This window comes from Pezoporus occidentalis, unplaced genomic scaffold (assembly GCF_034315485.1).
Source record: "Pezoporus occidentalis ecotype Australia unplaced genomic scaffold, CSIRO_AGI_Poc_V1 ctg12, whole genome shotgun sequence".
Classification (NCBI taxonomy): Eukaryota; Metazoa; Chordata; class Aves; order Psittaciformes; family Psittacidae; genus Pezoporus; species Pezoporus occidentalis.
In genome coordinates this window covers 5,823,921-5,837,462 of record NW_026912994.1, presented here as the reverse complement: position 1 = coordinate 5,837,462, position 13,542 = coordinate 5,823,921, and the positions used below count along the sequence as shown (strand labels likewise).

The window sequence follows — 13,542 nt, the reverse complement described above, 5'->3', positions numbered from 1 at the left end:
AACCCCTTTTATTTTCCCTCATTATAAATATGCAGTACTTCTCACTAGCTGTTACAGAAGTTCTTTATATTTTTAAGTTTTAGGGAAGACAAAGCCCTTAGTGCATTTTGCTTTGGTGGCACCTGTGAAAAATTAATTTGATGGGTAAGCCATACAGACAGTTCACATGTCAGGGAAATAACAGTGGTGAAAAACTGGTTTATAAATCTAACAAGACTCAGAGAATGATTCCTGCTCATTTGAAACAAATTCCAGTGTGTAATCCATGGTGGAGAGCTGAAATAATGTTGACAGTGAAGAGATTCTGAATCCAAAGGGACCATCCTGCTGACCTGCTCCTAAGGATGCTGAGCTGGAACAAGGAGATGAAGTAAAAAGTTACTTCAAGTTTAACTGAAGCTGGGGAGGCTGCTTAATTCTTGTTGGGGGCAGAGAACCATCTGCCACCAAATTAGGTGAGGTCTAGAGGGGAAGGGGGTGGGGGCAGAGTTATCTGACTGGTGGGCAGGTGATCATTCTTGGTGGCAAGATATATTGAGAAACCTCCTTCTGATGAATGGAAACATCTAAATTGTCAATAAAACAGAGATGTTGGTAGGTTTATTTTTTATCACGTGTTTTGTCTCTGGCAGGCAGTGTACCGAAGTGTAAGGTTTGCTTTGGATGAAAAGACCAATTTTTCAGTGCATTTTTGTCACATATTACTAGGCAGAAAGAAACTGGAATTGTTATGGGATGTATACATATGGAGTACTGTGTTATGCTCCAGACTGCCTAGGCTTTACACTTGTCTCTATAGGGGTTCTTAAGCTGAAAGCTCTGAAGAACTTAGGTCAGAGTTTTGCTGAATTTATTTCTGCTAAACATCTAATTCTATAAACAGTCCCTGTGCTTCAGGAAAGGTGTTATAACCTGTCTCAATTGAAATAAACACATGGCTGAGGCAGGGCAGTGATTACTGGGGAAAAAGGGAGAGGAAGTGTTTTGCTGTCTTATTTAAAGCTGGTTTCTAGACACTAGAAACAAAGCCAGGCAGTTTATAGAATCCACATCCACACAAGTTTATTTCTGCCTCTTTTCAAGGCAGCAGGGCTGCCAGTTGCATTTGGTACTGACTTTTCCAAGTGACGTTGACAGTCCAAAGCCTTTTAATACTGTCATCACTGTGTCTTTGAAATCTCCACGCTGTGAGCATGATATTAAACCCAGAATGCCTGAAGTTACTTCATTTCAGGAGACCAGCAAGACTTGATAAACCTGTCATGATGGCACTCATGTCTGCAGGGCTCAGAAAAGATGTGAGCTGAGCCTTTGGGATAGAAATCAATACTGTCCCCTCCCAGACTGCTGTTCACCTCGGAGCTGCCACGTGTTTCTTTATTTCTCCAGTCTTCACCTTTTCCCCCTATCACAGAGAAGTTGTGGAGCTTTGCTGTGAATTATCTGGGCTTTTTGATGATATTTATCATTTGAGAAGCTTTCAAAATGCTGCATTTCATTCCTGGCAATTTGCTGTCTTGTGCTCCCTTGCCACTTCCACAAAAGAAAATGCTTTAGAATCACAGAATCATAGAATAGTTAGGGTTGGAAAGGACCTTAAGATCATCTAGTTCCAACCCCCCTGCCATGGGCAGGGACACCTCACACTAAACCATGCCACCCAAGGCTTTGTCCAACCTGGCCTTGAACACCACCAGGGATGGAGCATTCACAACCTCCCTGGGCAACCCATTCCAGTGCCTCACCACCCTTACAGTAAAGAACTTCTTCCTTATATCCAATCTAAACTTCCCCTGTTTAAGTTTTAACCCATTACCCCTTGTCCTATCACTACAGTCCCTAATGAAGAGTCCCTCCCCAGCATCCCTATAGCCCCCCTTCAGATACTGGAAGGCTGCTATGAGGGCTTTCCTCACCTTTGCTGAGTTTCAGAGGCTCAGTTATCTTGCAATTGCTTGAGCAATTCTCATTCATACACTGCTAATTACCCAGTTATGAAATCATTGCACAGTGATAATACTGTTTTTTCTGATACACTTACTGTATAACACTAACCAGTATCAGGGTTTTTTTTTGCCATAAAACCAGTCTGTTTTCATGTTTGCTACCAGAACTAATGTATAATGGCATCTCAGTCTGCTGTCTTCATTGTTCTGTTCTTGCTGTTGCTTGCTTTCATATGCCTGTTATTGTGCAAAGATCTCAAAAAAAAGGATCAAAGTCTTCTCATGGATATTACCAAAGATTGAATACTAGGATAAAATCTGGCCAATAATCATCTGTTTGAGATATTTTGCCTAATTCTTGTAGGTCCTTGTACAATCCATAAAATATTGAAAATATTGAAATGGCAAGAGGAGTATTTCATCATCTCATTTCAATGTGCTGTTTAGGTATGCTTCTCCCAGAAGAGCATTAGGGTGACAGTTAAAAAAAAAAAACAAAAACCTGTAAGCACAAAATGAGCCTACATATCAAGTAGATACTGGTTTTATTTACTGTGCCTTAAGGTGACAAAAGTGAGATATAACTCGTGGCTTAGAAGGGCCGTGTGACCACCTCAGTTAAAACTGCCAAGTTTTTCAATGCAGATTTTTTCCGCTGATGGCTTTTAGTTTGTGAACACAGTTGTTTGTTTATTAGACCCAATGCATGAGCCTTCCTGGGCAATGCTGCTTTCTCAGCCAGCAACCTCTCTTGGTCTCAGAAAAGATGCCAAAGATGGACTTTGTGGGACTAAAACTTCATTATTATGCCCAAGGGGTGTTATTTGAGTTCCTGTTTGGAGCTCTGCTCTAGATCAAAACTTCTTAAATCACATCTTACAAAGTATAAAGGTTCTGATATTTTTCAGCAGTTTAAACTGCAGCTTCTTCAAGGCTGTGTATCAGACTCCAGTGTAATCCTGCAATGATATGCCCTCCTTATAACATGAAGTATGCACATTCCTTCCCTGAAAAGGGTGGGATTTACTTACCTCATATTAAGCAAGTCTTTAGTGGTTTATTTCATAGAGGAGATTGAACATATATGCTAATTAAATTATGGAGGAAAGGAGAGGTTTGCCAGGCTTTAGGTGAAACCTGTGGTGGGTGCAAACTTTCTGCCTACAAAAAGAAATAAATCCCTTGTCTTCCCCCTTGCAACCAAAATAAATTAATCTTGCAACTTAAAAAAAATATAATAAAATAAAAAACCCAAACAGAGCTTTGAAAATTCTAGATCTTTGCCAAACATGCTTTTGAGCATCCTGATTTAGAAGAAGTAAATAGCTCTGGCATCATTTAAAGTGAAGTCCTTACGTAAATAGTACTCTTTAGTAGTCATAGTGTCTAAAATTCAGTGATAGTTAAGGTGACCACACTGAGTTAAAAAATTATCTTGTTCTTTGTATGTATGTGGTATGTGCACACCTATATGCATCTATGTATCTTTGCATACTTATTAGTATTAGATGTGATGTGTGATATTAGATGGCACTTAAAACATTTTGCTATATGTTTTACTGGCATTTCAATGAATAATGGTTATGATCACACAGGAGTTAATTTGCATGATTATACTTGTATGAATATTCTCTGCTTGATATATGATTGCACTCCTGATTGAGCTGAACAGTTGTTGTGATAAAATATATTATAGGCATCATTTTTTTAACTTAAGGTAAGCATTCAGTATGAAGTAGCACAGAGAAGAATTCTTTTAGCTAATGTATTTCTAGCTATTCATTCTAATCTTGCTTATTTATTAGTTTGAAGGTCTAAGGTAGCTTTTAAACAGTTTATCTGGGGTTTCAGCATTTGATGTAATGTGTAAGTGTCACTCTTTTAAATTCGATAATAAATTCACCTCAGTTTGTATGTGAACCATGAGGGAAAATCACAAATAAAAGATAACGCTATATGGAAAAATACATGGTTCTTGGCAATGGTTCAGGGGGATGCTGTGTCATATCCACCTTGGTATTCCTGGAAACTGTTTATTTCTCATTCATGCTGAAAAATCCCTTATGTTAATATACTTCACTGAAAAAACAGAATTACTGGAGGTTTAAAATAGTAACTGGTATCAGCATGGTATCATATATGGCCTTTTGGACATCTGAAATGGGAGGAAACTCCACATTCCCCAAATCTGTGGATGTTTTTGAACTGAGCTAAGTTTCAGTCCATAGAATAGTTTGGATTGGAAGGGACCTTTAAAGCTCATCATCAGGGACATCTTCAACTAGGTGAGGTTGCTCAGAGCCCTTGTCCAGCCTGAACTTGAATGTTTCCAGGGGTCATCCACCACCTCTCTGGGCAACCTGTTCCAGTGGTTTACCACTCTCACGATAATGAATTTCTTCCTTAACTCTAGTCTGAATCTATGCTTTTTTAGTTTCAAACTATTACCCTTTGTCCTATTGCTACAGGTCCTACTCTCCAATCTTTCTTATAAAACCCCTTAAAGTATTGAAAGGCTGCAATAAGGTCAAAGATGTCAGTAAAGAAAGTAGCAATACATCAGTAAATACAGATGCTCAGTTAGAAAATGTCTGAAGAAAAATAATTTCAAACACTGTGAATGAGCCATGGTCTCGCTATAGTAGATGAGAGGCATAAGGACCTTTCAACCCCATGTATCAGCTGCAAAGATAACTTTTCCAGAAGCTGGAAGAAAGCTTGTCTATGCAGTGGTTGTCTGCTAAAGCATAGGTGACGTTCCAGACACTCTGGTTCCTAGACTGGGTTTGCAAATAGGTGCAGTTCTGATAATAGTAGCAGTTTTGTTGAAATTGTCGAGTGGCCCATACTTGGACACATACTCACATGTGCTTGCACTCACAAACTTGTGACCCTCATTTGTTAAACTGCTTAAACAGATGTAATTCATTCGTTTAAAGGTAGGCATTCTCTTATGTGTTCATCAAAAGTTAAATATAACAGGCTGTAGTATTTGAAGACCTCAAACTTCAGTAAGGACAGTGCAAGGAGAATTAGAGCAAGTTTATGACTAGAAAAAGTTAAGATGAATTGCCATGTTTAAGGGAAGAACTGTCTGCAGAAGAAGGTGTTGGAAATGTGATTAACCTGGATATTTAAAAGGTCTGAAGAAGTTTCCATTCTATTGTACAGTAGGGAACAATACTGATAGACTGAGTGGCTGTGTGACCTTAGAGAGGTGTTCTGCCTTTTCCTTCTGTAACTGTAATTCCTGGTAAGCCTGTTTCGAATTAGACCAATAGAGCACAAGTAAGAATATAGGTCTTGATTTGATTATGTGAAATTCAAACTGAATAAAATCACATCTTACATTAGATCATCATATGTATTTAGCCCTTGCCCTGCTTAAGGGAGGAAGAATTTTGACAATGATGGATGCTTCCTTAAAGTGCAGATTTGTTTATCATAGAAATGCTTCATTGTCACTTATTTTAGCTTTAGAATATCAAGTTACTAAAGATATAGTTCTTCACAAAAGCCTAACTGTGAGATCACTTAACCTAAACAAAAAACTGGAGCTAATTTTAACAAAGTGGCTTGAGCAAAGAATCTGATAGCAGTAACTGAGCTTAAAAATTAAGGGTAATAGTTGTTTATAAGGATTGAGGAGAAATGCAGAATCAGCTTCATAATTATAATTTTGCAAATGTGAATCTTGCTGTAGTTTTTGTGAGGACAAATGCTACCCCCTGTCTATGTGCAGAACAAGGGTACAGGGCCTCCGGAGTTTTATTTTTATCCCTTTGTCATTTTTTGTCTCCTCCTGATATCTGGAGTAAATGTCTAGGGGGCTGAGCCAGTTCTCACTGAAGTCAGTAAGATTGTTTTTTACTGTTTTCAGTGAGAGATGGATCAGGCTTTGAACTTTGTCTTGACATCCTATCTCCACCGCAGGAGTAGTAATACTGAGGTTTCATCTTTGATATTGAAGAGTCAGGTCACGGCTCTAAAGAATGTAAAGGAGATATCACATCAGAGAAAGCCTAACAAGTCTCCTAAACTTCAGCCTGCAGGCATAAGATGGGATTCACATGACTAGTCTTTCGTCAGGAAAATCAGATCTAATCTAGTCATCTAAGCTCTCTCTCTAGTCAGTACTTAATGGCCTCTGGAGATGCCATCTCTTCCATGCCTTTTACATGGTAAAACCAAGGTGGCAAAGTTCTCTGAATCAATACAAGGAGCCTTTGCCTGGAACTGCCTTTCACAGCCCCAGAACTTGATTGATACAGAATAAGGCAGATGAGTGCTGCCTCATTCTCATTCACCGTATATGAGCATCTACTTAGAAAGTGCACTGTCTGGGGTATGTAGTGTTTAATGTGATAATGTATCTGATCACCTGCTCTGTTCCCCTACCTCATGCTTCTCCTGAGGTACACAACTAAACATTTTTCTGGCATTTTTCTTGAACAATCTGGCATTTTCTCAAACATTTTTCTTGAACAATCAGCATTGTTCAGAACACACTGGAGATCTCAGTTACAATGAAAAACTCTCAAATATAATAAACAGCTGTCAAGTTCTGTGCAAGGAGAGATATTTCTGGGAAAAAAAAAGCCCAGATTTAGGGCATGAATTCTGCCCCGGTATACCATTGGACACAGCTATTTTCAATGTACTCTATCAACAAACATGCAGCAACAAACTAGTTACAAGTGTAGTTGCTAGGAGTAGAGGGAAAACTACATGGAATCGTTTGCTGAAAATGTACTTGGTGGTTCAAAATCAAAATGTAGCACTGCATCGATCGATGCCTTTCACTGATGTCAATGAAAACACAAATATATATGATTGGCATGTTTGTCTAGTTTAGCGAAAAGAAGGCTGAAGTGTGACCTCATTGCTCTCTACAGCTTCCTCAGGAGGCGAAATGGATCAGGAGGTGCTGCTCTCTTACCCCTGGTATCCACTGATAGGATGCATGGGAATGGTTTAAAGCTGTGCCAGGGGAGGTGTAAACTGGACATTAGAAAGCATTTTATTTATCTCACAAAAATGGGAGAGGATGGTCAGACTCTGGAACAGGCTTCCTGGAGAGGTGTTTGGTACCCCAAGCCTGTCAGTGTTTAAGACACATTCGGGAAATATCCTTAAAAACATACTTTAACTTTAGGTCAGCTCTGAATTGGTCAGACTATATAATGCTTGTAGGTCCCTTCAAACTGGAATAGTCTATTGCATGCCATTCTAATTTGTTTCTAAGTGACTAATATATTGGACTTCTTTAGGTTGCAATATATATCATAAATAACAAAGGCAAAATATTTCTGTTCTGCTCCCTCCAAGCTTGCAACAGTCCAAGAATTAACTGATGCATTATTTGGTATTTTTCATTTAAATAATTTAGTTTGAATTAGAAAAAAAAAAAAGCCAAATACTTGCAAACCAGAATTGGGACCCTTTGATTTGTACTGACTGCAGTGCTATTTTCTGTGTAACAGATGAGGCCAAGCACAAACTGCACTCAGCCAGTGGTCACTGATGTTTAGAATCCATATAACTCCAGGGTTAAAAAGATTTAGAGAGAACAGTCGATGAAACTTTTCTCCGGCACAAAGATTATGAACAAAATAATGTTTGTTCTGACTTCAAGGAAATCTCTTAAGCAGTTTGCCCAAAGAGCTGTGTTTAGATAGTGAGTTTCCAATGCAGTGATGGCTTCATATGTGTTAACCTGGAGGCACAGTGGAATCTCAGCTGAGATCTCCTACCTGAGTCAAAGACAGAAATGGATCCTGATGTTTTGGGCATTTTTTGGTCCAAAATGGAAAGGAAAGTGTAATAAATATAACAAGCAGATTTTTCATAACCCCCCTTTTTTTAACTTGCTCAAATGGTTAACAGCTGAGGAACCAAAGTTACAGGGAATCCTGGTAGTATATACTTCCATGGGATAAGATGACAATCACTTTCAATTCTGAATTGTGATAGGGATGTTGTATAGGTTTGTTAGTCTGGTTCTTTCCATAATTGTGGGAGGTTGTTTTGGGGTTTTTGTTATTTGCAAAAAGAAAAGAGAGCTGAAAACCTTCTGGTTCTGTCTAAAATAAACTCCAAAAGCATATATATAGCCATTTCCACTCTGAAGGGTGCAGTTTCATTTTCTTATGTTTGCAGATTTTATGATTGAAATAGGTGATTATGTGAAGATTAGTATGGAAAGATTATTAAGAGATTTGAGAAGGAATTTGGTTTTGTGCTTGAAATGGTGCACAAGTATTTAATGCCAGTTAGCAGATCACTGAGAAGTTCAAGTTCACATGACAGTTCTCTCAGGGGTTAATACAACAACAGGAAAAAATGCTATAGAACCCTGCAATTTCTGAAAGCATGTAATTTTGTAACTCATAGGTTATTTTTTCTGTGAATCTTGTGTTATCATTGTTTAATAGGAACTAATTTCTACAGATGCAGAAGAGCAATTCTTCATGGGATATCTCCTCTGGAGGAATTAACCATTTTTGGTGTTGGATTCCTCAGGATGGCACAGAAAACCTTCCATGGATTTGCAGTTTGCAGTAAAGTGGGTAGCCATGATTATCCTACTAGTAGCAAAAATTTCCTTCCATGGTTGCAATTAGCACTTACCTTCTTCCAAAGTTTTTAGTCTTGATGCCAGTTTGGAGTTGTACCTAGACCTTGTGCTCCTGGTAGATCCTGCCAGATCTCAGAAAGGCTGGGAATCTCAGGTAACCTCTTCTGGCTGAGGGCAGCAGGACAAGGAGACATCATATACTTTTGTTCATCATGAGACTTAACGTTATTGGATTCCCACCCTGCCTGATCCAAGGTTAGGTCACACCAAAACAGTGTGAAGTGTTTCAAAGAAATGAAATAAGGGTCTATACTTTAAACTGCTTACTAACAAGAGAGCAAGCTCAAGATGAAACTGTACAGAGCAAGCAAGCAGTACAGCATTATAGTACCAACCAGAATGAAGCTCTCAGGTTCAACATAGCTTTAGTTCAGCACTTGCAGAGAAATAGATGCACATGAAAATACTTCATTTGTGTAACAACTTCTGATATTATTTATGTGCACTTTAGGCAAATGAACAGAAGAAAAGTAGAGCAGGCCTTCACCCTATAAATAACCTCTACCTTATTTGGCTTGTACGTGTTTATATCTCATCTGACAGTAGGCGACAATCCTTTCATGAATAAGGCAAACTCTGGAGTCCAAGGCAAGTGTGATTAACTCCCAAATGTGGTTGCTTATCTGAAATGTATCTAAAACTCTTAAATCTGCAGCAGTGAGCTGGAAATCTCTCAGCACCAAGCCTTCTAGAATGGCAGGGGTAAAGATGCTAGTGTTTTTCCTAGCATGAACTGCGCCTGACTGAACTTAGTGGGCAAAGACAGAAAAAGAGGTGAACAAAAATTTCACCATACTTGAAATACCCCCAAATCTAGGGCCTAGCCTACACCCTTCTCACCATGCAGTGGTTTTATATCTGATGGTGAACTCACCTCATCTATACGTCATCAGGTACATCATGTGTTGGAATCAGTAAACTTGTAGTGGTTTTCAGCGGAGATGTACAGAAGTATGTTAGGTACAAATGCAGCAAAGCTGTAGTCATACTGTATTTCAGCAAAGGTATTTGTGTCCCAGATGTGTCCCATAAGCAGAGAGTGAATGCATTTAAAGGTATTCTAAATGTTACAAATAAAGTCAGGAATAGCCTTCTCCGCAGGGAGCTGGACTGGTGTTCGAGCCGTTGTAGTGGTAATGTGTGAAAAACCCTTGAGTGGAGTAGACTTTGAAAAATAGTGCTAGCTTTGGCATTTGTTCCAAATACTATTGGAAGTGGATCATTCAGAAAGGATGCTGTTAAGTGAAACTGGACCCTAATTCAGGTCATATTAAATGGAACATTTTTTACAAATTCTCAGCTGAAGAGGTTTCCAAAAAATGATTTTTAAAACATAACATTTTGCTGCTGTTAACAACCTAACCATTATAGCAGTGGCCTGAAAGTGAGGGAATAAAATTTACTATTGGTAACAAAACTGTCTAGAATATGTTCTTCACAGTCCAAAAAGAGAAATGCAAATACCGTATACTTATAGTCAGCCCTCAGAAACTGGGAAAATGAACCATGAATGAGCTGTTTTCTTTCAGCTTTTTATAACTGGAAATATTTTCTCTCATTAAACACTTGGAGGTCAGTCTTCCGTCTCTGTATTGAATATTTTCTCAAGCAACAACTATTGATTACAGCAGGATATTATCTAAGTAAGAACAACATGACTTGATTCATGGCTTTTATGTTTGACAGTGTTACTTTAATACTCAGAAGTACGTGTGCGTGTGCAGTGTTCAAACGTATTTTGTGTATAAGCATCAAGTTAATGCATTTTTTAAACTGCAGAGGATTCTCAGTAGGATTTTTGAAAAGGAAAGTGCTACAATTCTGCTTCTGTTAATGGGGAGGTTAAAATCCTCAGTGGGAGCAGTCTTAGGCTGACACTGAGCATTTCTGGAGATCTCACCTGGGACTGACAACGCCCTTAAGCTGGTATCTTTGTCCTTATTTTTGTGTTAAACACCACAGAGCAAGTGAAGAAAGCTTTTCTATTACAGCAAAGCCTGGCTATGTTTAGTCGGCTAAACATAGCTGACTAAACATAGCTCCATGGCTATGGAGATGATTGCAGTCCCTTTCCATTTTTGCTGTTATTTATGAGACTCTGATGTATTAGTTTAGTGGTGTTTTCCAGAAACATGAAAAAGGGAGAGAAAGGATGGGCAGGTAGTTGGAAAGCTGAGGTAAGTTTGAGGGAATTCACCTCTGTTCCTCCACAGTCTGGCACAGTCTTGGGTACATTGCTTCACTTCTGTGTTCTTCTGTTCCTTCTCTGTAAAGTGGGGATAATACATCACATCTTGCAAAAGCCATTTCTGTGGGGTAAATCTATTCAGGATGGTGAAGTGTTCAAATTCTTGTGTAATGGAGGGCAGGCACGTGCCCCCGTGCAACTGGAAATGTTACCCCTCCAAAGCAATCTCAGCAATACCTACTGGAATCTGCAAGCTAATCAGATAGACTACTCCATTTAGAAATATGATGCAGAACAGTAGATGAGAGGAAAAAATGTAGAAGGAACTTGAAAACACAGTCTTTTTAAGTTATCTCACAAAAGCCAATGAAAGGCAAATGTTTCTTGAGGCTAAGACGTATCTGGCTAACATGATTACATGCTGTAATGTGATAGCCATTGTGAGTCCTTTGCAATGAGCTTGTAGCCGAGTATCACGTGGTTAGTCCCACTTGCTTCATTACATTATCTCTGAGAAATTCCAAGGAACTTGGAAATAAACAAGTGGACAGTCCTGTTACTATGCCCGGCAGAATTGGGATGGGGTGGTGTGTTTCAAATAAGAAATTATTTAATATATGTGGCTTTATACATTCCCTTTCCACAGAAGGCAGTGCCAGTAGGAATTACTACTATTGTTTTAAAACTCTGGTAATCACTTGCCTTTCATGCCTTTGAAGGTATAAACAGCCTGTCTCAAGGGTTTACTTACCACAGTTGTATTGCTCATACTCTGTTTCTTGCTTTGTTTGCTGGTAGAATACATACACCAATGCAGACAAGCTTTTGGAGGCTGCAGAGCAGTTGGCTCAGACTGGAGAATGTGACCCTGAAGAGATCTATAAAGCAGCCCGGCATCTGGAAGTACGAATTCAGGATTTTGTCCGGAGGGTGGAACAGCGGAAACTTCTCTTGGACATGTCAGTCTCCTTCCATACCCACACCAAAGAGGTAAGATGTGCATGAGCGAATTTTTCTGTGTATTGCAAAGTGCTGCAGGAGCCTGACTCTGAAAACTCAGATGACAGAGAAAAGGCATCTTGTCTGCACAGGGCTGATATCCAGTTCATTTGATGTGTATGACTGTTCTAAAGAGGAATAAAATATGAATGAAATGAATTATATAGTACACTAAAATACAGGGACAGCATATCTAACATATCAAGCAGTGCTTAATTCTCAACTAACATGTATTGTTATAAAGCAAGAATTATTTTGTAAAAGCAAGAGTTGATATTACCACATTGGGTATAAACATGCTAGCAGTGTGATACGTATCCTCAGAGGGCTTCCATTTGAATGTAATGTTAATTAATGTAGCCATTATTACTAAGTGTTACTGGAAATCTTACATTTTTTAATTAGGTAGACTTCACTTTTTGAAATTATGGTTAAAGAGCAAATAGCCACATACTGATACAGTGATTCAGTGAGGACCTGAATAAATGCTGCTTAGTGTAATTGAAAAATATCCAGAGATAAGCCTGTCTTGTCAGAGATACAGTGGACAGGACATCAAATGGGAGGCCACTGGGGATGTAATTAAAGCATACTTCACATTTTTCTGTGGACCAAAGGCCATTCAGTGATGAGTGACTTTTAAAGACAGGGTTTCTGCTAGGAGAGATGGAATTAGAATAGCTGTTTTCATGCTCTGCAGTATCTATTAGGAAAAAGCACACTTGATCAGAAAGATTCTCTTAGAAGCTGAAAGCTTTGCCTGTGTTACAATTTGCATGTTACAAACAAGTTGTATAGAACAGGCTTCAGCATGTTGGGGAGCCTCCTTAAGTAGAAGGTGTAAGAACACGTACATGTGTGTGTATATATATATATATGGAAGATGGAAATACATTGTGTCTATTATAGTTATTGATACATAAAAGTTTTCCTTTTACATCCTGCTTTTGCAATATACTAAAATGTAGTTACTAGTTACTGTGAATAGTACTGTTGTTTCCAGAGTAGCTCAAATGCCTGCAGCTATGCTGGTTATCCACATGGGAAACTTGATTGGTTATTTCCTCAGTCAAAATTATTTCATAACAGTTTCCTACTGTGATTAACCTCATTTCACCTACGCAGGTGGTGACTAGTAACACAAAGATATGCATGACTTCAGGAAGTTATCAGTATGAAATATTTTCTATAATCTAAATTTCTTCTGATGATTACTGGTACTGTGTGGGCTAATTTGGGTTTGGGAACTAGAGCTTCCCTGCTTGAACAGGTTTGGTTTGCAGTGCACTATACCTGCTTCTACCTTTCTTCAACAAGAAGGGAATTTGCCTACTCCACTCACCTGGTTTTAATGAGCCCTCTTTCTGTGTGTAGAAATGCAGATGTTTATAAATGCACTTTTTAGTTTTTAAATTATTACAGATACAGTCTTTTGTGACAGGAGCAATGCTGTTTATTAGATACTGAGAGTAAACCCTAAATCTCTGCCTCACTGGTGTTTACACATGGGACAGATTGGTGCAGTGATGCCTTTTTGGAAAGCTCAGTAAGTACTTGCTGTCAATTTTAGGGAGCCTGAGAGTGGACAGACTCCGGTTGTCCCTCTCTGCAGAGGGACATTCGAGGGAGCTGTGGCATAAAACTATCAGCAAAGTCAGGGTGGACACAGGAATCTCCTTTCATCAGAAAGAATGACAACTGTTCAGTTGGGTGTAAAGAGGCTGCTAAAGTCTGCCAGGGGGGAACGAGTGTAAGGAGCAAAGCGTTAAAAC

General features: G+C 38.9%; 1 protein-coding gene across 15 annotated transcripts in view; it reads left to right on the top strand.

The window, feature by feature from the left end:
- KALRN (kalirin RhoGEF kinase) overlaps window positions 1-13,542 on the top strand; it is a 520,424-nt gene that overhangs the window by 289,800 nt on the left and 217,082 nt on the right. For all 15 annotated transcript variants that reach the window (XM_062607041.1, XM_062607047.1, XM_062607043.1 and 12 more), the window contains one exon: window positions 11,570-11,761. In XM_062607041.1, the coding sequence (XP_062463025.1) occupies window positions 11,570-11,761 (192 nt within the window). The remainder of the gene's footprint in view (window positions 1-11,569; window positions 11,762-13,542) is intronic.